General features: G+C 41.0%; 3 protein-coding genes across 5 annotated transcripts; 1 reads left to right on the top strand and 2 right to left on the bottom strand.

The window, feature by feature from the left end:
* Positions 1-7,062: 7,062 nt before the first annotated feature.
* LOC124221769 (erythroid differentiation-related factor 1) lies at positions 7,063-12,761 on the bottom strand. 2 transcript variants are annotated; one of them, XM_046632055.2, is made up of 9 exons: positions 12,367-12,761; positions 11,084-12,119; positions 10,565-10,984; positions 9,677-10,459; positions 9,380-9,556; positions 8,936-9,303; positions 8,488-8,806; positions 8,090-8,396; positions 7,063-7,977 (listed from the first exon to the last, which is right to left on the bottom strand). In XM_046632055.2, the coding sequence occupies exons 2-9, from the start codon at positions 12,099-12,101 to the stop codon at positions 7,809-7,811; spliced, it is 3,561 nt and encodes a 1,186-aa protein (XP_046488011.1). In that variant the 5' UTR covers positions 12,102-12,119; positions 12,367-12,761; the 3' UTR covers positions 7,063-7,808. The 2 variants fall into 2 exon arrangements, with proteins under 2 accessions (XP_046488011.1, XP_046488010.1); XM_046632054.2 differs by having other exon boundaries at positions 12,400-12,761.
* Positions 12,762-12,834: 73 nt separating this feature from the next.
* LOC124221774 (charged multivesicular body protein 7) lies at positions 12,835-15,857 on the top strand. Of its 2 annotated transcripts, XM_046632064.2 has the most exons (6): positions 12,835-13,415; positions 13,506-14,190; positions 14,303-14,407; positions 14,550-14,775; positions 14,869-14,949; positions 15,720-15,857. In XM_046632064.2, exons 1-5 carry the CDS (start codon positions 13,129-13,131, stop codon positions 14,934-14,936), a joined length of 1,371 nt encoding a protein of 456 aa, XP_046488020.1. In that variant the 5' UTR covers positions 12,835-13,128; the 3' UTR covers positions 14,937-14,949; positions 15,720-15,857. The 2 variants fall into 2 exon arrangements, with proteins under 2 accessions (XP_046488020.1, XP_046488019.1); XM_046632063.2 differs by lacking the exon at positions 15,720-15,857 and having other exon boundaries at positions 12,837-13,415; positions 14,869-15,127.
* LOC124221773 (modular serine protease-like) lies at positions 15,069-21,391 on the bottom strand. The gene is made up of 8 exons (XM_046632062.2): positions 21,157-21,391; positions 19,980-20,055; positions 19,510-19,899; positions 18,404-18,831; positions 17,431-17,652; positions 16,160-16,464; positions 15,742-16,075; positions 15,069-15,672 (listed from the first exon to the last, which is right to left on the bottom strand). The coding sequence occupies exons 1-8, from the start codon at positions 21,206-21,208 to the stop codon at positions 15,431-15,433; spliced, it is 2,049 nt and encodes a 682-aa protein (XP_046488018.1). The 5' UTR covers positions 21,209-21,391; the 3' UTR covers positions 15,069-15,430.
* Positions 21,392-22,188: the final 797 nt, after the last annotated feature.

The following is a 22,188-nucleotide window of genomic DNA, read 5'->3' as shown; positions in this document are numbered from 1 at the left end:
AAAGATGAGAGACGAAGATATGCCTGGACAGATCTCGAGAATTAGTTTGCAATTTCCACCCCCCCCCCCCCCCCCCCCCCCCCCCCCTCCTCACCTCGCCCTTTTCGTTTCCGTTACCTTTTCAATTCTGTTTCGCTTTTGCCCGCTTCTATACACCTGTATTTATACCTACATTACATATATATATATATATATATATATATATTTATAAGTATATATTCTTGACGAATACTCCGGCTGTAAGGATCGTTGGTAAGAAGAGCGTTCGGTTGAAATTAAATTTTCAACATCTTCAGAATCCGCGTTTTGTGCGTTGTATAAAGTATAGGTCTGGAAAATATTACATCAAAGTTTGATCTTTTCGTCGTATTATTAAAGCGTGTATAGAATACGCGAATAAATTATTTCAAGGAAGTATTCTCCGTTGTAAAAATCGTACGACTGGCTAGCCCGCGTGATCATCGCGTTTTTAATTATCTATGTAATTGTACGTACTTGCGTACAGGTTTGCGGAGAGAGTGAGAAAGGCAATTTCTTCAACCCTCGTCGATAAGAAAATACCGCACGCCGCGCGTAGTAAAAACAAAGGGTCAAAATAGAAGCTGGGAAAAGGTGAAAAGGGGATGCAAAGGGTGTGTGATGGCAGCTCGTTCCCACTCATAAATAAAAATTGAAGAAGTAACGTGAAGCGAGAACGACGCGGTCAAAGAAAGAGAAAGGGTTTCGACATCGGGGGAATACGTGTATAAAGTATAACGACAGAGTACGAAGAAAGAAGGGAGGAAAAAAAGAAGAAGAATAAAAAGATGAAGTCACCCGACGAGGGATGGGGCGAGTATACCAGAGGGGATGAAAAGTGAAGTGGCGTACCCGCGAAATGCGGGTTAAGTGTCCTCGGAAGGAGGAAGGGAAAGCAAAATGAAGGAAAGGAACGAACGAGGAAAAAAGAGAAACAAATGTAGCCGCATCGCGAGAGCTTGCAGCTCGGCGGAAATGTCGAGGCCTCCGTTGTATCCTCGCAATCAGCGTAGGTATACACGCCGGACGCCTCGTGATTAAACATCAACGCTCTCCAAGTTTCAAAACTTCCCGTGAGAAGCGACGATTCGACCGAAGCCCCGCGGAATTCATCCCTTGTTTCGTTTCTTCCGCGCGACGATATATCTCAAATTATAGGTACAGATCAAACGCGTATCGTATACACACAGGGGGGGGGGGAAAAGCTCGGCTGTCTGTTGTAACATACAACCCGGCCGTTTCTTCTTTCTCTTATCATCCCTCTAATTTCTCATCGCAACCTTTGCGGCTCTGGTAACTTTCTCTGCTTCTCCTCCTGGCGTGATACCCGATTACGGATGGTTCGTACCATCGACGGTAGACCCTGAATACCGATTTTTGCTTCAAAGCTGCATCCCTGCGGCTGCGTTAAAAAATAATTGGTTCAAAACCGACTGAAAATGTTTCTTCGTCTTCTTCGCGGTTAAAACTTCTTCGAGACACTGAATTAGAAAAAAGTTGCTCGGAGGAATAATAAAATTGTTACATTCGGCTGAGATGTTTCAAATGTCCCAATTTGGATTCGTATTGATTCGAATGCGTAAATCATATTTATGCGTAAAACGCGGACGATGTTCTCAATTCTTTGTTTTTTTTTTTTTTTTTCCAACCCATTCTCGGCGCCAAAAGAAAAAGGAAATCGAAATCGAAAACCCGCGAATAATTTCCCCTCGATTCTGGATATCATGCATGTCAGAACTTTCGTAGGCGAAGCTCGCGGTAATCGCGGGTACCTGACAAGATTGGAAAATGGTTGTAACAGGATCGAGCCGCATCTTTTACTCGCTAAGAGCGATTATTCCTCATTTAGTTGAGGGAAGGAATAAATGGATGTTTTATATATATATATATATATACATACGCATCCATAGATCGAAGAAAATCGACGAGATCGGAAAGACCAACCATTAAGGGATAAAAGGTGCGCGTAGGTCACGTACAGAGGCCGAAATAACGTCTGGCAAACACGGCCTGTAGGCAATATCGCCAGTTTTTATATTCCTATCAGTACGTTTCTTTTCCTGCACCTCCGTTGTTCATTATTTTTTTTTTTCTTTTTATTTTTTATTTTTTGCGTACTTCGCAAATATTATCGCATTTTTCTCCTGTCCAACTTGCATTGTACTCTTGTAATATACCTAGCAGGCGCTTTCCTTTTGTCTCCCGTCGTGTCGCGTCGGTCATTTCATTTCTTTATTTCGTATATTTTCATACCTACATATTGTATATTTATAATATGTACCTATACCTGCCTGTCGCTTTTCTTTCTCCGTCTCTCTTTTCACTTTCATTATCATTGATATCCCCTCGCGACGAAATTTTATTGATAGAATTCCACTCGCCCAGTCTCGTCGCCTGTGTTCCCACAATTGCGGTATAATAATATTGGATACGGACTCGAGGGTGGTTTTCATAATTGAAGAATTAATGCTCACTCGGCGCCGATGAAGATCCAACGGTAACTAGATATATAATATATATACATGTACATGACGTATATAAAGCTCTGTGTCTATCTACCGAACGAATAAATACGAAGGGGCACTTTCGTTACGGTACGAATGAAAGTTGAGTTTCTAAATGCCACGCGGTAGGTACACGCCCCCGTCATGCAAAGTATAAAAGGGAGAAAGAGACGCCCGACGCAGACTTAACCCGAGGCGTTTTTCGTCTTTCGGTTCGTCCGCTTTTACGGATAGAAAAGAGAAAAAAAAAAAAAACTTGCGTGTCCAAATAACCGCCGCCCTCCCCTATGTGGGAGAAAAAAAAAAAAAAAAACTAGCAAAACATAAATTCCCAGGTTGTGGAGAGCTTTATATACTTTCCAATTGCAATTACAATTGTTGGCACAATTTTATACGTACGCGTGTATGTAACTTACTCTTTAAAATCATGTTATCGCGTTTCAAAATTTGTCAAATCGATGGATTTGAGGGGTGCTTGATTATCGCGTATACATATATTCAGCCCCTCTGCAAGAACAAACTTTTTCGTGATCATCAACTTGATGGCAAAAATTATTATACGATAGCGAGAATCGTACGTGTGCGTAAAAACGTAATATTTGATATTATTTCAATTCTGTTTTTGTGAAAAATGATAAAAAAAAATCAATATTCAGTTATCCGCAGAACGAATCAAAGTGTAGGAAAGATAATATGCAAGTACACGTGGTGAATCAATAACGCTCGAATTAACTTCCTTGCCACAGTTCGTTCCAGAATAAATTAATCGAACGGATTTGCCCGGAGGAATGTTAGGCAGATAAAGGGTGAAGTGTAAAACCGTTGTTTGTGGCTGAAAGATAGATAGAGAGAGAAAGAGAGAAAGAGAGAGAGAGAGAGAGAGAGAAAGGAAAAAAAACAACAATCCTAACTGCCTATTCACGGATAATTGTATTACACGCGGCCGAAGCGGAAATAAAATAAAACTGCGAAAAAAGCCCCGGATCTCGCGTGTAACGCGTTCGCGGGGACGTCGGCACCTCCTATTATTAAACCGTGGTGGGAAAAAAATGTGAAAAAATGATGGAGTTAAAATAGGAAAAATCCCCCCCCAACGCTCTTCCGCAACTCTTTCGCCACTCTTCCGGCGTGTTTCGTCGCTTTCACTAGGCATTGTGCGGACAAGCAAGAGGCCCGAAAGTAACCCTGTACACTAGGAGAATAAAAAAAAAGAAGAAAAAAGAAAGGGACAGCAATTTTATTTCAGTCAAAGTATATATATATATGTATGTGTATATAATCGCGGTGACGAGGACTCGAGATTTAAGTATGGGAAAGCTACGAAGCGGTAGAAAAAAAAAAAAAAAAAGGCGAGGCGTGGAAGTGAATGCTTGGCGATTTTTAGAGGGGAAAGACGCGTATAAAAGGGGGCGGAAAAGCCATCGGTCCAAGAGGGATGCGACTGACAGTCAATTGTTATCTCGCTAGGTGCCTTCGGCCGCCATTGATCATCCGAAAAGGACGGGAAGATACCCCCCAACCCTCGGGAATCCGTGCAGAAGCTACGGGAGCAGAGAATTACGCGAGTATACGTACATGCGTGTATATATATATATGTATTATATACCTACTGCGATGGAAACAATTTGTGCAGCGAAATAACTGCAGCGGGGTAAAAACTTTCCCTCTGTCAGGATAAATTCCGATCGAATTAGAGTTTGTAACGCGCGGGAATAAAGGGAAAGTTTGAAGAAAAATTCCGGCCGTCTCAATATCGGAGGAATGGAATAAGAGAGGACAAAAAGTATAAAAATAAAAATAGTAAAAAAAAACCGTTATACGCTACCCAGCTACGTGAAAAAAGTAAAATAACTGGGTCGATCTGCTTCTGTATTATACGCAATATAGATGTGTATAAAATATCGTTATATACATATGTATATATATATATATATATATATATATATGTGTATGTATAGACGTCGCAGTGGGTGAGAGAAAAAGAACAATTCTCTCAAGTCACGTCGTTTCCCTGCAGTGCAGCAGTATAAGCGAGAGAGAGAGAGAGAGAGAGGAGAGAGAGAGTAGTGCGCGTGTGTAAAATCTACAAAGAAATTTGCCGAGTAAAGAAAAGACGATGAAAAAAAAAGGGCGGGGGTGGGGGGGGGGGGGGGGGGGGGGGGGGGGGGGAATTTGAAAGAAAGAGAAGAAAAGAGAGATAAGGATAGCGGGAGGGAGGTGAAAGGGGGGAAAAGCTGGAAGCTGAAGCTCATTCCGATCCACCCCGCGTTCGCAAGCATCAGGGTGTCGGCATAAAAGCGGCGGCACGGCGGCTAGTCTAACGCGATCTGCACATCCAGTTAAAACAATTATATTGAATTCCGAGAAGCACGCGGTAAAATAAGAAAGAAGAAAAAGCCGGGGAGGAGATTATTATACGCGAATTACGTAAATGAAATCGTCAGACGAAAAAGGAACGCGCGGGAGTAACGCGCGGATGATACAAAAGAAAATGGTCAAAAATGAAGTTTAAAAAAAAAAAAAATAAAAGAAAAGAGAGAAAAAACTTAAAAAAAAAAACCAAAAACGACGAACAAGGAGGGGTGGAGGATTAGAAGTCTAGGCACGTCCAGCAGCCGTAGAATCGCCACGCGAGAAGAACAGACGGACGGACAGGCGAACAAAGAGGATTCCTCGGGTTGTTTGCTCCTTTTCTTCTCACTCTCTCCCGTTTTTTTTTTGTTTTTTTTTTTTTAACCTTTCCTTTGCTTTTTTTTTTTTTTGTTTTTTTTTGTTTTGTTCAGTGAGCCCGAATGAATTCCTCGCTCTCTCACTTCGACTGCAGAGTGTAATAACATTGAAAATGACAATCGTCGTGTCTTTGGATCGATTAACCAATCATCCGACGATCTAGAACGATCCGGATTAACGAAGAAACGAAGATAAATTAACGAGTGACTGAAAGTAACGAAGGGGGGCAAATCGACTGCTGACTTTAAAAACACACAATTTCTTCCATTCGGACCAATAACAGAATTAGTCACTTGAACAAAAGCGTGTTTCGGAATAAAAAAATTCCCGTTTCACTAGTTGAGCATAATGAAATTGAGACATCATAATCTATGTGCTTTTGTCTATCGATATTTCTACTCTCCCTACGACTTGGAAGCTTTTTTTTCCCTCAACTTGAATTATATCGCTAATTCTCGTTTTGTCGATGAGAAATAAAAAAAAAAGAGACTTCAATTTTTGACAATCAAATTTTAATCCGACTAAATACCTCTGGTCTTTACTGCGTTATTCTTTATGCGATGGTTTCTTTAAACTTCGCAGCAAATAAGGGAAACAGAAACTTGGCAACTAGCCAAGCGATTGCGCGTACGCAAAATGCAGGTGTAAAATATTTCCGCCGCGCAAGAGTTTTCTCTCGCAGGCTTCGTCCTTGCTTTATACTACTAGGTTCCGTACAAAACGCGTGAAAATAGACCGTTTCGAAACAGAGCACGTAACGTCTGTTTATTCAAATTTTACCACACAGGAGCGGAAGGTGTTCGTTCCTCCCGGCACAGCAATTTGATACCATATTTCATCTACGGCCCCGCGATATCCCGTTATATCGTAAAAAGAATAAAAACGGGTCAAAAGATAAAGTAAAATGGAAAAAGGTCGAAAGCACGCCGTCGCGCTAGTTTTTCCTTTCATTTTTCACCATTTTCAAAGATTTACACACTTTTCATAACACAAATGTTAAAAATTTTCACCCAACAATGCCCGCAGTGATATCTGCAATTCTTTAATCACTTACCTGGCTTCGGTAATCGACAAAATGAGAAACGGAACGGAGCTTTTTTACGAATTTTTACTTTCGAATACCCTTTCGCTACAAGGCACAAAATTTAAAAACACTCGCGTCAGTTTTCGAGGCAACGAAAAACAACCGCTTTCAAATTTTTGGGATGCTTTTAGAGATTAGCCGCAGTCTTTGAATTTGGCCCGGAAGATTTCTCCAAAGTTCAAAGTCCAAACATCTGCGTAAATTTAATTAGGGTTAATGATATTCGAAGTGACGATCGGCATTCGGAAAGATTAGCAAAATTTCTCACCCTTCCGGGCGCCTTTTTACCCAACGAAAGTTTCACGTCGTGATGGAATGGAAATTTTCGAATGTCTGATACTGCCATATTCAAGTATAAAATACGTTATTCAAATAAAGTCGAATTTAATTGCAAAACTCGTTTGTCGTCGAGGTTTTTACTTCATATTCAAACAATGCGTCAAAATGAAGACTGAACAATTTGTACGAAATTTTTCGCGCCTTGATGTTCATCTAATCTAAACTTGAAACTGTAATCCGGTTCACTGTTCATAGCACTGAATTACTCGCTCATATTACAAAAATTGTGGTTAAAGATCATTCGTAACGTATAAAGATTATTGTAATTTGATTATCACCGTAGAGGTAATTACAATAAAAGGATTTAGGATTTGATTGGTTATCATTTTTTTTTTTTTTTTTCGTTACTTCTCTTTTTTATTATATAAATAAACTTTACTCGTTAAAACATTTATATAATACGTTTATTATGTACACGTTAAAAAAGTAAATATCGACTTTTACTCCGGCGAATATCGAGTAAGATTTCCTTAACGTCGAGCCTAATTATAGCAATACCCAAGAGACGTAGTGAGGATAAATCCGGTCACCAGCGGACAACCCTTCGGTATTATTCTGCTTAACATCTACGATCATATCACGTTGCAAAAGCGAAACAAATGACTCAGCTCACGGATTAGGAATAATCAGATACAACATCGCACAACAAGCGCTCAGTGGTTACTCTTCACCGGGCAGTTCACGGACGGCTAATAATGAATGTCTGATGAAAATACTTTTTTTGAAAATTTCAACACTAGACGCAAACAACCTCAGAAAAACAATAATAACAATAAAACAAAAAAGCAGTTCAATAACGATATACCATAAATATACACTGGTCCTCATGCATTTCTCAACGTCCATTACTATCACAAGTTATCGAATCTTTTCTCAAGTACAAGACGACTTTCTCTCTGAAAGCAATCGCTAACTTTATAGACACAAAGTGTTGATGAAAGAACCATTTCGACATGTATTATTGAACGGTCAATATACGAGACGATTTGACAAAACTTGACCGAGTTCTTGAATTATCTCAGTCATTTAAACACAACGATTTCACCGAATTTTCTAAAATTACCTTCAAGTGCAACCATTTTTCAGTAAAGAAGAAACTAGATATCCCATTTCAACTATGGACATACCTCGGATTATAGTCTAGAATTTGAGCCGCTGTGTTGTACTTCAGATCCGCTACTGCACTCTTGTAGGGTTTTCAGAAGATCTTTCATATGCTCGACGAGGGCGTAATTAGACAAACTTCTTGGTCTCAACGTTTTACTGTAGCAGCTTTTATACAGAGCAGCAAGGTCTTCGCATCTGTAATAAGATGGAAATTCGATACCACATGTTAACATAGTTTCACAAAGACTCACTTATGTCAATTGTGTTTATACAGTCATTATACGCAAGAAAATCTCGCTCTGCTTACTCTTTTTTTTTCCCACCAGGATTTTTGGCAATGCAAAGCTTGGCGAGAGACCGAAGCAAAAATTGCAACCTCTGTTCTAGAAGAACTACAAGCTTTTCATCTTCTTCCGTCAGTTTTTCGTCGTCAGTTTTCTCTGTGACTACAGATTTTTTTTGCTCATTTTTATCATCACAGACTTCAGACATGTCGGGTTGAAATTTAACGCCCTTGTTTCTCTCGTGTAAAATTTCAAGGATGGGTCTACATTGCAGTATTAAATCCACCCCACTCTGATAGAATTTCAATTTACTGTTAAACGTTGTTGAGCCTGAAATATGAAGCAACAGGTTTATATTCAAACTGCTTAGAATCTATTGTAGCTGATGGTGCGTTATTTCATCTTAGACTTGCTTACGCACATTGTGCCTGAAATTCCACCAAAGCAACGCGCTCCATCTGTACAGTAAGAAACTCTGTAGTTTGTTCCAAAGACACTAACAACTTTGCTGCTTTTTCATAGTACAGCTTGCAAAGTTGTAAAGTTGTTTTTCTTTTGCTCGCATCGACGTCTGCATCCATTTCTCTGTACACACGATGGTAAAAAGAAGCGAGTCGATGCTGAATATTCGCAGCTCTGAATTGATAGACAGGTTGCCTTGGACCCGGTGTCTCTGTGTCACAATGTTTCAAAGCTTTTTGAAGAACCTCAACTACCTCTCTTTCGAGTTCTTCTTTGCTCTGGAATATTCGAATGAATATAAATTTAAAGAATCACAATTAACTGTGACAGAATAAAACAGCAAATTCCGTGTATGATTGCAAAAAACTTTTTTTATTAGGAAATTTTTTGAACTTTCACATACCAACCTTATTTTCAGAAGTTGGATAGTCCTGTAACAACGAAGCCATTGTGTATAACGTTGTTGATAATTCCCAGGTGACTGTGTCCCAGATAACGGTGTTAGATTTGCGAGTTCCCAAAACTTGCAACGCTTTTTGATAGCTGGTAAGTGCTTTGTTGTAAAAATACCTCTCTTGCGTTTGTTGTTTCATGTGAATGTGAGCGCAAAGACGCATGAGTCGCCCTGAATTCGAATGTAATAGAGCTAGATTTGCTTCATCGTGCACTGCTTCAAATGTCTTTACACCAGCCTCCAAGTGTGTCAAAGATTGATTAAGCAGCGTTGCAACATCCGTGGTTGTATCATCTGTACTTTCTTCTTGCTGATGGCAAGCTAAAACAAGTGTACATTAAAACAGATGACTAAAAATACACCTTATCATAGACGGTGAATCTGAAATATCGCATACCAGCTTGATTCATGTACAGAACACCCAACTCATTGTGGATGTTTCCCAAACGTCTTAACAAATTATTTTTATCATTTTCCAGAGGCGCCAGTGAAAGTGCTTTTTCATAGCATTTGTAAGAAGCCTCTAACATTACCTCGAGACTGTCCAAGGTTTGAGGCAACAGCTCGACACCGTCTGCAAATAATCATTTACATGGATATAAGTTTTCAATGAGTACAAAGTCAAGGAAGCGAACGTTCATGGGGGAATAAAACTACTTAATATACTTCATCTCTATACTTGCTTATAACTCACCTGATTTTATATTTTTGACATGGTATATTTCATCGAGAATTTTTGGGTCAATGTTCTTTAGCTCATACTCGTTTCTGTGCTTATTAATGTTATTCCAGTCTTGAACAATCATAAAACAGCTGTCGCCAGCTCTTCCCAGTAGGTAGCTGATCAGTTTATCGTTCTTAATGTGACAGAACGTTTCCATGATTTCCTGGCACCCCAGAACTGCTAATATGTATCTCAACGACGCTCCGTAATTGTTTCTAGAATATTCGTTTTCTGCCAGTACAGTAAAAATTAAAGACGTTTTCTCATATAACAGGGTCTTAAGATGTGCATTCCAGTTAAGATTGTCGCTCGCTTTTGGGGCCTGCCAAGTTGGCAATGTTTCCACTGTAGATTTACACAGCAAAGCCTTCGGTGTGGCGTCCTGAACTGTTGGTTTTGACACGGTTCTGTCTCCCTTCTTGTTTTTCTTTGATTTTCCTTTGTTCTTTGGACTCATTTCTACATTCGACGATGTGTCATCCGAGGTCTGCTTCAAAGGCACATATGGCATAGGAATAGCCTGGAAAGGTTTCGCCATTCTTGGATGCTCTTCCTCTAATTCTTGCCCGTTTTGTCCACATGCTTCTTCGTCTTTTCTTTGCTCGTCGTCAGAGGAATGTTCAGTTGGAAAATACTCCAAGCATTCAAGTCCATTTTTAACGTGCTCCAACGCAGCTTTACACCTCTCTTCAACTGTGCCACATAATGGTGGCGGTTTATACTTCAGCTCCTCATTCTCTCGATATCCTTTCACTGAAATCAAGTTGAAAAACAGTCAGAAGTGCGTGAAAACTAAATGCATAGAAAAAAATTCTACCAATAATTTAGAACTTTTTCAATCAAATAAATAATGCTTACTGGGAGCTAGGCTCAACGATTTGATGGCCACGCTAACTTCCTCATCAAAGTTGTCTATATTACTTTCTGCCTCTTGATTAGCACTGTAATCGCTTTGAGCATCTTCTTCGTCACTTTGATCCATTAAGCCAGGGCTGGCAGGATCTGTATCAGCCGGAATATATAGATCCGAAAGCATGTAGTGTGCCGAAGTAACAATTTGGGGATATTTTTTCTTTGACAGCAGCTCCACACAGTTTTTCAACAGCATTCTAATGGTTCCCTGCTGCCTGCGATAGTCAGACGAATATTTCATATTCCTAGCGACACGGTAGAGTAACATAGCTACTGGTACAGTGAATGGATTTTGTCCTTTTTCATCGGAGAAATCGGTACAGAGCGAAGTTAAGTCATATAATTTGACAACATCATCATCCTTGCCTTGAATGGAAAAAATATTCATTATGATTCCTATTTTCAATAATGTACAAAACTATCATATTGATCATAATAACATAAAAGATTATAAGAATGCTTTACCTTTGAACAGCCAATAAGTGTGCCCAGCTTTTGTTGCATTACTTTTTAGAAAGCTTAGTATATTTTGGGCTACATCTCTAATGACTTTAGGGCTGAATTTGGAATTGTCTAAATTGGGTAGATCCTCCGTTTTGATCAGCTCGTACTTCTGGACGATTCCGTCGAGATGGTAGCACATAACAACTTCTGGTACGTTACACATTAGGTTGTCCAACCAATAATCGATTCCAGTTAAAACATTAATCGGCTTGGCCATATCCCTCAGTCTCAAGCTGATGCAGGGATGAGTCTGTCCACCGAATATCGGCATGTCTGTCCCAATCAGCATTTGGATATTTTCAAAAGTCCAAACAACATTTCTAGCAAAATTATGACTGTGATTTGGATCGGGTAACTTCTCTTCTCGTGTCGGCTCAGGTAGCTGTGGTTCTAGAGGCTCAACGGGCAGCTTCGGTTTCTCGCTTTGCTTCGTATTGTCGGCAACAACAAGAGAATGATAAAGAAACTTGGAGACAAGATTTTTTTGCTGCAACGTATTCCTGCTGTTCGTTTTATGAAACAGTCTCTTTTCTTTACCCCCGACGCTATTATACACATGTCCGTAGATAAATTTCTTAAGCCATTCCCAATCACTCTCAGCCTGGCGAAGCAGATACTTATGAATGTCAAAGTCATCAATCAGTAGAGTATTTTCAACTCTATGCACCATCATGGAAACTAATGCCTGACTGTAAGGTAATTTAAGGAGTTTCTTAATATTCTCTGCATCTGAAACAACATCCACTTCCCCAACGCAATCAGGAAACATGTGAGCCATTCGAAAGCTAGAAAATCCCGTATTGTGAGACCAAACGCTTTGAAGACCATAACTTTGCGCCGAAGTACTGAGCCAGTTACTCGGTGGTAGATTCAAATCTGTGTTACATTGCAGTGTAGCATAAGAGGCTGGCGCTGCTACCGCAGAATATTTGACAACAGCCGTTGACTTGACTGGCTTCTTGGGCGAGTCTGGAGACATTCTGTCACCTGTCTCTTCCTGAAAAAGGAGTATCACTTATACTACAAACAACGAAACAGATTATTCTTAAGCTTTAAACAAAACAAAATCGGCCGTCTTTGGCGAAAAGGATGTCTGGGTTTAAATTTTATTCAATTCTCTCCACCGGTTTTTCAACAAATTCCATTGGCTCGAAGACATAATCGAATGTTTTTCCGTTACTTCTGTTGATAACATTGGACATTCGTACGTACTAGATAGAGTATTGTTTTCATATTGATCTAACCTATTGTTTTGTAGCAAAGCAACTTGTTCTCACCTCTTCGAGGACGGTGTTCTCTTTACTAGACATTCTAATCGTTTTTATACCGTGGAATACCGTCACCGGTCACGACTGTATCTTCCAAACATAACTTTTAACGAACATAAACATCACGACACAACCATCACGCACAATGTTTCGTCGCCGATTGCCGAATGTTACCGAATGTCGGATTAACGGTTACTGTTAGGGGGTTCTGGAAACTACTAGCAAAATTGAGGTTATGTTACACGCACCACTGAAATGTATGTATAGAACTACATTTCAGTGGTACGCACCCCTGTGTAGATGCGTACTTGCGCATGCGCTGTAGACTAACTGACTTGACACAGATGATGATGGGTGGCTTGAGCGTAACGTCACTGACTGAATGCGCAAGCTTGTATGAAAATCGCTTATCCATCCGTCGAGCACAATCCAAGCACACGTGACTTCTCTGGACCAACCGACGTGATTCTGGCTAATTTTTCACCTCATTGTCTGTATAAGCGTTCGAACGTGTTGTAGAAAAATTGCGCTTCAGTCTATTCAGTTCTAATGTTTAAACAGACAACGTTGTTAAGCACATCACACTTGCGCAAAGTTACTCAATTCTATACTCGACTCCTGCTTGGCTAATTTCGAAGTTGCAATTTAACTGTCAAATCATGTTTTAAAAACCAACCTCACATAAACAAGAGACTCTGTCAAATATTTTGAAAGCCTGTTTTTACAAGGTGAAATAAAATGCAGGCGCAACAGGATCTCAATGAGAGTCTACCCTTGCCGGCTGAGGAAATGCCTGAATGCTGGGAGAGGGATGATCGTATGAACTCCCTGTTTGCACAGTTTCGAAACCGCTCTGCTAATCCACAGGACTGGGACTCGAAGTATAGATTTTGGCGTGGTTTGATAGCAGATTGGTCAAAATACAGGAAGCGTTGCAGTTTCTCTCTATCCGATCTGAACAAGGCCTTCAAGCGTAACGGTAGATCCCCCGCCTGCTTGTCGATTGTCCTTCAGGAATTGCACAGGTGAAAGACACGCTAGGATGTGCATAAGAATTTAATCATGATTACAAAAACTCGTCTGAATCGTTACTCTACTTTTCCTAATTCTTTCAGAAATGGTGAGATTGTTCCAATGTTGAATTTCATTCGCGAATCCCCTAATTCTTGGGGAGGGTGGGCGGTTGATACTCTTGTAAAACAACCGTTGTTCTGGTCATTTTCTGTGCTAAAAAACAGCATAGTAGAGACATCGGTAGATCCAGAGACCAGATATGTCCATTTAGAGACAGTCAAGGAATTAGGAGAGCTGATTCTCTCGACAATTAAGAAAAATGAAGAGAATACTCTTTTTTCTATGTCGGACATAACGAAAAATTGCATAGAGAAGGTGGATATAAAGAAAGGTAGTTTGTCTGATGATGATGTGAAACTTGCTATGATATGGTTGCGTCTCAACAAGAAAGCTGCATTTCATCTTAGTCCTGAACGAGACAGTAACGATACGCTAGTCAAGTTGTCAAACACCCATGTTAAAGAAGTAACAGAGGCTGAGGAAGGTTTATACCAATTGGAAAAGCAAGAAGAAACCTTGATCAAAAACTTGGAGTTATTGGAAATGGAAAAGGAAACCGTTATCAAGAATGCAAAAGCATATTTGGCCAATGGAATGCGACAAGTTGCCAAAAGTTGTCTAAGAAAAAAAAAAGAGCTTGAGAAAAGCATCGAAAAACGCGCAGCTGCAATTCAAAACATACAAATTATCATCACTAGGGTTCGCGACATGCGTTCTGACTCTGAGGTGAACAGATATTGATTTTTTCATCAATGACAATGCGACAGGAATGCAACCAAATATAACAGAACCTCTGTAAAATGTAATATGGGTCAATAAAATTATCGTTGTTTTACAGGTACTTAATTCCTACAAAGCAGGAGCTGCCGCCTTGAAGCAAAAATTGGCAGAAGATGGCCTTAACGAAGACAATGTTGCCGATACCATGAACGATCTTTCAGAGGTGAGCTGCACTGTATTTTTTTCTATCTTTAGTCCCAACTTCTGCAATTATATTTATGGAAAAATAATACGAAGCTCTTCAAAATCAACAGAACATTTCTGCATTCATCCTAATCCAAGTCTTTGTACGGATTAAATCTTAGGTACTGGAAGAATTTAGCGAGATGCAATCAGTTCTAACTAAGCCAGTCGACTACTACGATTCCGATCTTGAAGACGAGTTAACCGAGCTGCTCGCGGAATCAGAACATGATGACTCAATCAACAATCCTGAAAATAATTCTGGTAAATCACAAAGTAACTCCAATGTGAACGGTGATAAGAAACAGCCAAACATTGATAAAGAATTCTCATCCCTGCGTCTGGAAGGTAATATTTTTAAATACAATTTGCCATTTACACAAGCCCTCTGAATTATGATTTGTTTTTCTTCTATCCCCACTCACCGGTTTTTTGTTCTAGACCTTCCGCCGCCCCCAACAAAATACTCACCGTCTATTAAGTCCCCCGTACCTTCCGGGGGCGAATAAGTTGATGTGTCATGTAAGTAGCGTTGTTGTAAAATTGTAAGTTATTTTATTTATGACGACGTTTTGTGTGTACGTATATTAATCATTATCAATTTGTTACTCAGATGAAAATCTATTTTTTATCACAAGAGGTTTCAAGCTGGTTATTCCTGTAATTTCAAGTCTTATTTCAATATACGCTTTTATGTACATATACATATGTTTTCACCAACACCGTACCTCCAGTTATTCTCTGATCAAACTGTAATAATCGTCATCTTCCTCTCATTCACTTTTCAGATTTCTAGTTCGCATATCTTGTTCAAGAAGAAACAAAAAACAAGTTTCCATTACCGCACAGAAACAAACGTCTTCCGAAAATTTTCTCTCTCACAACCTTGCATTACAAATCGATCCGTAAAGTAGAACTAACGACGACTATTCTCACATGAATAATTTTCTCCCAATGGTTAGCATCGACTGTTTTGGAATATCGTCAAGTTGCACAATCAATTTTAGACGTTAGATCCGCATGACCGGAAAGACTGGTATTGTTTCAAATTGAACATCACGTCTTGAATCCATGCCATGTAAGTGGAGACTTTGGTGTAAAGCGAGTAGGAATATTTGTCGCACGTCCTTTCTCCGTTGCTGGTGTCTACGCCAAGACCAACGCTGACGACCCCCATAACGTACCATAAGTCATTTTTCTTGAATACCAATCCACCCCCACTGTCACCTTCACACACAGCCGATCCTGAAACCAATAGCAAATTAATAATCGTTTCTAAATACATGCCTCAGCTCATCGACGATCCTGACAAACCATTTGTGTAACCGGCGCAAAACTTGTCGTTGCTGATGAAAACCTCAACCTCGGAACTGTTGCTGGAAGACTTGCACTGGCTGTAGGATATGTAAGGCAGAGTTAGAGTCTGCAGGACGGCACTGGTAGTGCCTGATGCTGTCCTACCGAAACCGGCAACTCTTCCAAAGACACCAGGCTCCAGTATCTGCTCACTAAACCCAGACACGTCCAAACAAGCGGGCTGCAGAATGCTAGAGAATACGAACGGCTGCCGAAGTTCCAGCAATGCAATGTCAGATGCGTAGTTTCCATTCAGTCCGTAATACTGACAATACAAGTAAACATTTTTCACCTGAAACAAGATGCGAATACATATTTCTTGCATTCAATTTACGGATAAATAGCAGAAGAACCGAGTATCACAGTGCAAACGGACCTCGGCCTTTCGAACGATGTTGGGATCGTGTAGCGGCGAGTCATAATCGCGGAACGCGTTTCCGGTGACGACGAAGAATTTCTCAGGCGATACCGCAGTCTTGGTGTTCTCGTCATAGACGCAATGAGCGGCAGTCAAAACCAGATTGATCTCAATAATTGTAGCACCACATTGAAATTCCTTTTTGGGTCCTTTAACCGTGTTCACCTCCTTGTAGAGGGTCGCATGCCACGGAAAGTCGCCGATGGTCGCCTTGACTCCGTTGTACACCAGTGGGGTCTGGTTGGTTCTTGCGATACCGCAAACTAAAAACACGACAGTTACAAGCTAAAATCTACGGAGTAGTCTCACCATGATTTCTTAATTTATGCGATTAGTTTGTGCAATCCCAGTATCAACCAGAACTTATTCACACGAAAGTGATCGCCGTGCTTGACTGTTATCTCTATAATTTACTTCTATGATGATTTCATAGAGATGTTGCAGACACTTGAAGTGCGAACGAAAGTAATCAGCGTCTGCTGCATACTTTTGAAACAAGGTACTGAAGGTGATTGATATAAACGGCAGAAGCGCCCGTTGAGATAATTCACAGATTGGTTCGAAAAAGAAGTTCCCTTTACTGTAGTAACATAGAAATTTCAACTAACTTTGTTGGGTCTTGTCTTGCGAATCCAGCTGATCGGAAGGATACGGGTAACGGAGAGATATCTTGAGTCGGTTTCGTTGTATCTTCATTTATTGGAATCAATTATTTTTAACAATAGCATGGGTTTGGCGCCAGCCGTATCTAAAATACAAGACTAAACATTTAAGGAACAACTAAATTGCACTAATCTATCGTGACAGAAATTCAAACTCTCACAGTCTACCTGAATAAAACATAGATAGAAAATGAAAACGCGGTACAAGCGAATCAAATAAATAATAACTAATATTTGTGGTAAATTTGTCCTGTGAATTATCTCTACCGAGCTCGAATCGTAAAGCTATTCGTCAATCTCTCCCGCCTTATAGCCGCCATAAACTTCGTGGCAATTATGGCCGGATCAGAATGTCCTCAAACTTGCGGGGAATATGTGTCTCGGAAAGGGAAGCACTCAGCTTTACGTCAATGTTTGGTACGACATCGCTGTCACCCCGTTGACCGGTGTAGACGATCACTTTATTGCTGGTAATGTCAACCAGGTTAACGCCGCTCGCGTTCTCCGCATTTCTGGCAATCACCCTTATTACACCCCCCTCGATTTCAACGTAAATCGTAAGCGGACCTGGTATGCATCTGACGGGATCCGGTTCCCACTTTCCATTCGCATTGCACGTCACGGACGTTCTACGCGTAGTGAAGGAAGTCGTGTCCATCATGTATCCTTGACGGCAAGATAATTGCGCTCGAGTACCCGGAGACACCGCGGAGTCGCAGCTCACCCACTGGCCCTTGGAAGAGCAAGCCGCCGTCGTCGACGGGGAGTTCAAAGCGCTGCATTTTATCTCTGTAACAACATTCGTTAAATGATCATCTGCAAATTGGTCTTTTCTACGGTTAAGATGGTGAATTTCCGACCCTGATCTGATTGTTCAGTGCACGAACAGTCCCAGCATACGTAATTATTCCGAAAGACTGTGATTCAAAATCCTCTTGGCTCTATGTTTTTTGATGCACTACTAAGTAGATGCTGACTGCATGGTGTACTATATGAGACAAGTCTGGAAATGCAATTGTTGCAAGTATCTAAAACCTCGATTATCCCAATAATTGGGACCGTGCCGAGTTCGGATGACCGAAATGTAAGTTTTGTCTCAAGGTAGAATAATATATATACATACAACACAAATTTAAATCGACGAACAGTCCGTATTAAACATCAAAATATATGTTGAACCTCATCCAAACAGTGAACGATTATTTAATTACTTTGGTTCTATAGGTATATGTAGTCGTTTATTGTCAATTGACGAACGGCTGCTCCACATACTTTAGGGAGCAACAATGTATACTTTGCACCAAAAATGTATTTTTTGACAGTCTTGATCAGGATAATCGAGGCTCTACTGTACTGTCTGTTGGAATAAGCCACAGGCTGATTCGTGCGACCGTCACATCATCGATTAACTTCGTCATATGCCACCTCAAATGTGAAACGCTGTAGCAAAAATTTGCAAAACCAGTTCATCCGGTCACTTTATCATTCGAACAGACTTTCATTTTCGAATGAAATTAGCACCGACAGAATTTATACTCACCAACGCACACGGGTGTTTTCGACCACGTTCCCGTGACTGCGCAGAAGACTTCGGTGCTTCCTCTCGCCTTGTAGTTTGAATTGCAGGTGTATACCAGCTGGGTACCAGGCTCCAGCTCGACACCCTGAGGAATCTCGCAGTCAAGCTCGTTGCTGCAGAGTGCTCGATGGAGCTTCCAGTGGCCGTTACTTGGCTGCGGCGGCACCAGACAAGCCGACGGCCTCGCTACAGGCGGCCGGGACGACGGTCTTGGAGTCGGCGGTGGCGTCGGCGTCGGTGTCACGGGAGTAACGGGCCCCGGAGTGCCCGAACCACCGCAATGCAAGGGATCCTCGTCCGAGCCGTCGGCGCAATTGCGGACTCCGTTGCAGGTGAGGTCGCCGTCGATGCATGCGCCGTAATTGCACCGGAATACCAGTTGGCTGCAGCTTTATTGGATTTCGAAAGGGCTTTAGGCTGTCTTCATTATTCACGTATTATAATAAATCTTACATCTCTCGCCACAGGAATGTGTCAGAATAAATTCGGAGTGCGTACACAAGTCGATCGAAAAACTACCGTCGCGTTAATTTTGGAGATGAGGTCCAAGGTGAACGAACGATAAAATCGTAACTATAACATCGTCATCAGCGTAGAAATTCTCGTGAACTAGGCTAATTGGAAAGACTCGCTTGATGTCTCGTTCTGATATTTCTCCACGGAGCTGAAGCAGATTCTCGTGATGATTTGCGGATCAGGTAACGTTGATGGACAACGATACCCCTGTAAGACCGTATTGTGCCGCAAACCAAGATACGATCTACTGAGGAGACATCAAGAAGGAGTCTACAAAATCTCTTACACCGAGATACCTGTATAGTACCTCTTCAAGATATGCTACTGATGGGTCTATCAGTACTCGCGTACGATTGTACCAGTGCAGTAACAAAAAATTTTTTTAAATCTTCTATCAATCTGGTACACATGTGACGATCTCTGTGAAGCTGAGTTCACTCTGCGAAGAATAACGAGGATATACATGTGTTGAACGCGAAAGTGGCTTTTGCAGATGACCTTATTGTAGGTTCCTGGAGAACCAATAGTAAAAAGTTTAAAGTGCAGCTTACGGAAAGGATCCGCAGGCAAGGGTAGTTTCGTCACTCTGATCGGCGCAGTCGACGATCCCGTCGCAGAGAGACGTCGAGTTTATGCACTGCCCATTCCTGCACCGGAAGTCCCCGATACCGCAGCTCGCCTCAGGGTCAGCTGCCGAAATACCCGGGCACCTGCTAAGTGCCTCGTCGCTGTTGTCGATGCAGTCCTTGACGCCGTTGCAGACCGCGTCTCCGTTTACGCAGGCACCGTAAGTGCACCGGAATGCGTAATCCGGACAGGTCAACTCTGGCTTTGTGCACTCGACCTGGGTCTCGTCGCTCTGGTCGGAACAGTCGGCTCTTCCGTCGCACAGCAATTCGCTCGCGATGCATTCCCCGTTTCGACAAGCGAACTGGTTCTCTCTGCCGTAAAGTTTTCGTCATTTATTTCGGAAATTCCATGCCATCTGAAATATTCGAGTCGAATCGTGATATCCACTTACCCGCAACTCCTTCTGTTGACATTGTTCGATTGTGAATTTCTAACGACTTCTTGAGCGCTACCGGATGCGAAGAGGGCTGCGCACCGGAAATTCCGGGAAAAAAAAATTTCAGCAATTCAATGGTTATGGTTCCTTCAATTTTGTATTTCTAGTTTTTACTGACTGTTGTTAAAAAGTTTATCGCTTATAATTATGCGAAAATCGACAAAAGTTCACGGTCATTTTACGGGCCAATCAACGGGAGGTCAACCGCGCGTTAACCGGTTACACAAGTTCTTCGAGTTTTTTTTTTCTCGTCCTTTATATCTGAACAGTTTTTAGATAGCGCGATGAGTAGCAACGATCACATGCATGCGGATTTAGAATGTGAATACTGAAGATTATCCTTCGTTCGAGCAGATAAGATGACGCGAGCATAGTCGTTTTAGATCCGGCTTAAGTCTGTTTTACAGATTTTCTAACTGTTGGTGAGAAACGGGTCTTTTTCTACCGTCGATGTTCCTCGGAACATGCTGAGTCAAGGATAAACGTCGTCTGTGTACACGTATTGCACGGGTATTTCCCATCGGTCGGAGAAGGCAGTCCAGAGAGTAAACATATTTAATATGATTGAGAAACACTACGAACCGTATCGACTTTGTTTGAATTCTCTGATAACCTTTGACCGCTATGGATCGCGAAAAATACAGAGAAGTTTTATACGTGTTCACGTTTGACGAAAATATTTCAAAATTTAAAAAGAATCGCTACATATTCTTTTGATCTAGCTATAAGAATGAAACAAGCCTCTCGTGTTTTACAATTCATGAGCAAATCGAACTTCACGATTCAAAAACCTGTTATTCAGTTTTCAGGAAAATCGAGCGTGAAAACTATGACGCGTTTCAGCAATAAACTTGGCCGTCAGGTTGCCGCAACTTTCACAAAACTGTAATGAAATTGTTCGATTTCAAGTTCAACGCAGTTGTCTTCGTACACCGTTGTTACGAACACTCGTGGTGAAATACTTGGTTAAAATAAGAGTGAATTGAATCTCATTCCCACGTTACCGAAAGAGATTGAATTTAGAAAGTTTAATTAACTTTACAAGAATAACAATCTGTATTACTCGCGCATCCGGCTAAAAAATGAATGCATCTCCATCACTACACTAATAACAATGACGTCAATCACTCACCACAAACGAAAGTTAGAATAGCGGCACGTTTGACGGCGAGTATTGCCGTCATTATAGCCTCACGGACAATTATCGGTTGTAAATAACTGCAGTGTATGTCGAGCGTTTAGGAAATCCCAAACAACCTTCTACGGAACGACAGAACAGCAAGAACTACGTGCTGGCTCGTCGCGCGTGTTCTGCAGCTAACGAACCAACCTGCAGAGCGGTCAGCGTAGACTGGTCAGTTTGAGAGAAACAAGTATGGTCGAACTCTCTGCTGAGGAAGGAAAAAAATGCGTAGAACTGTAATAAAAATAATCATAAGAAGAAGAAATTCCCCGCTCAGAAAATCTCAGGCGGCGGATTCGCTGCGCAGCTCGTGTGGATACGAGACTTTATCAACAGTGCTTAATTTATTATACCGTGTAACGCAATAAAAGGTAACATTCAAAGCTTTTCACGGAATACATTATAGCCCCGTCAATAGGGAATAAAAAATGTAATGATTTTCATGTATGTTATTTAGTTCCGGGCTCCGATTGTGTTAATGCGAAGTATACCTACTCTATCCACCGATTCAAATCTATACTCGAAACTTTTTCTCCTTAATGGGCACATTTTACCACCTCACCCCTGTACATAGAAATATAATAATGTAACATATCCAAAACGGATCTTGCATGAATTTCGGAGCGCGCGACGAGCTTTGTATGGAGTCTGACAGTGTTACCAACTAAATTGACGGTGAAAAAATTTCTCACGAGCGAAATAGCCGGCACTTCAAGAGCAATCCGAAATATAAGTTCAAGTGCAATCCGTTCTTAAAAGAAAATCCGAGACAGCCGGTTTTTCACGGTGCCTTCGATATAATCTATATTTCTAATGTCTAATCGCGGGAGCGATATGAAAGTGTATAAGAAGGGACAACAAATGGTACTATTTACGGTACACGATATCGTTTGTATCAACGAAAATATGTAGAAAACTGATGTTAAATAACGAGGTATTAAAGCAAAAACAGTACTGGTATAAAGACAATTGGCACGAACA

The sequence above is a fragment of the Neodiprion pinetum genome, chromosome 6 (assembly GCF_021155775.2).
Source record: "Neodiprion pinetum isolate iyNeoPine1 chromosome 6, iyNeoPine1.2, whole genome shotgun sequence".
NCBI classification, from domain to species: Eukaryota; Metazoa; Arthropoda; class Insecta; order Hymenoptera; family Diprionidae; genus Neodiprion; species Neodiprion pinetum.
This window is presented reverse-complemented; position numbering and strand designations above follow the sequence as displayed.

Coding starts and splice junctions, on each gene's coding strand:
- LOC124221769 (XM_046632054.2), bottom strand. CDS start 12,432: ATGTCTAGTAAAGAGAACACCGTCCTCGAAGAG. Junction 12,120..12,399: donor AGAACACCGTCCTCGAAGAG/GTGAGAACAAGT, acceptor CTCCTTTTTCAG/GAAGAGACAGGTGACAGAAT. Junction 10,460..10,564: donor ATCGTTGAGCCTAGCTCCCA/GTAAGCATTATT, acceptor ACTTGATTTCAG/TGAAAGGATATCGAGAGAAT.
- LOC124221774 (XM_046632064.2), top strand. CDS start 13,129: ATGCAGGCGCAACAGGATCTCAATGAGAGTCTACCCTTGCCGGCTGAG. Junction 14,408..14,549: donor CCATGAACGATCTTTCAGAG/GTGAGCTGCACT, acceptor ATTAAATCTTAG/GTACTGGAAGAATTTAGCGA. Junction 14,776..14,868: donor CTCATCCCTGCGTCTGGAAG/GTAATATTTTTA, acceptor TTTTTGTTCTAG/ACCTTCCGCCGCCCCCAACA.
- LOC124221773 (XM_046632062.2), bottom strand. CDS start 21,208: ATGACGGCAATACTCGCCGTCAAACGTGCCGCTATTCTAACTTTCGTT. Junction 19,900..19,979: donor GTCAACAGAAGGAGTTGCGG/GTAAGTGGATAT, acceptor ACTTTACGGCAG/AGAGAACCAGTTCGCTTGTC. Junction 18,832..19,509: donor CTTGCCTGCGGATCCTTTCC/GTAAGCTGCACT, acceptor AATCCAATAAAG/CTGCAGCCAACTGGTATTCC.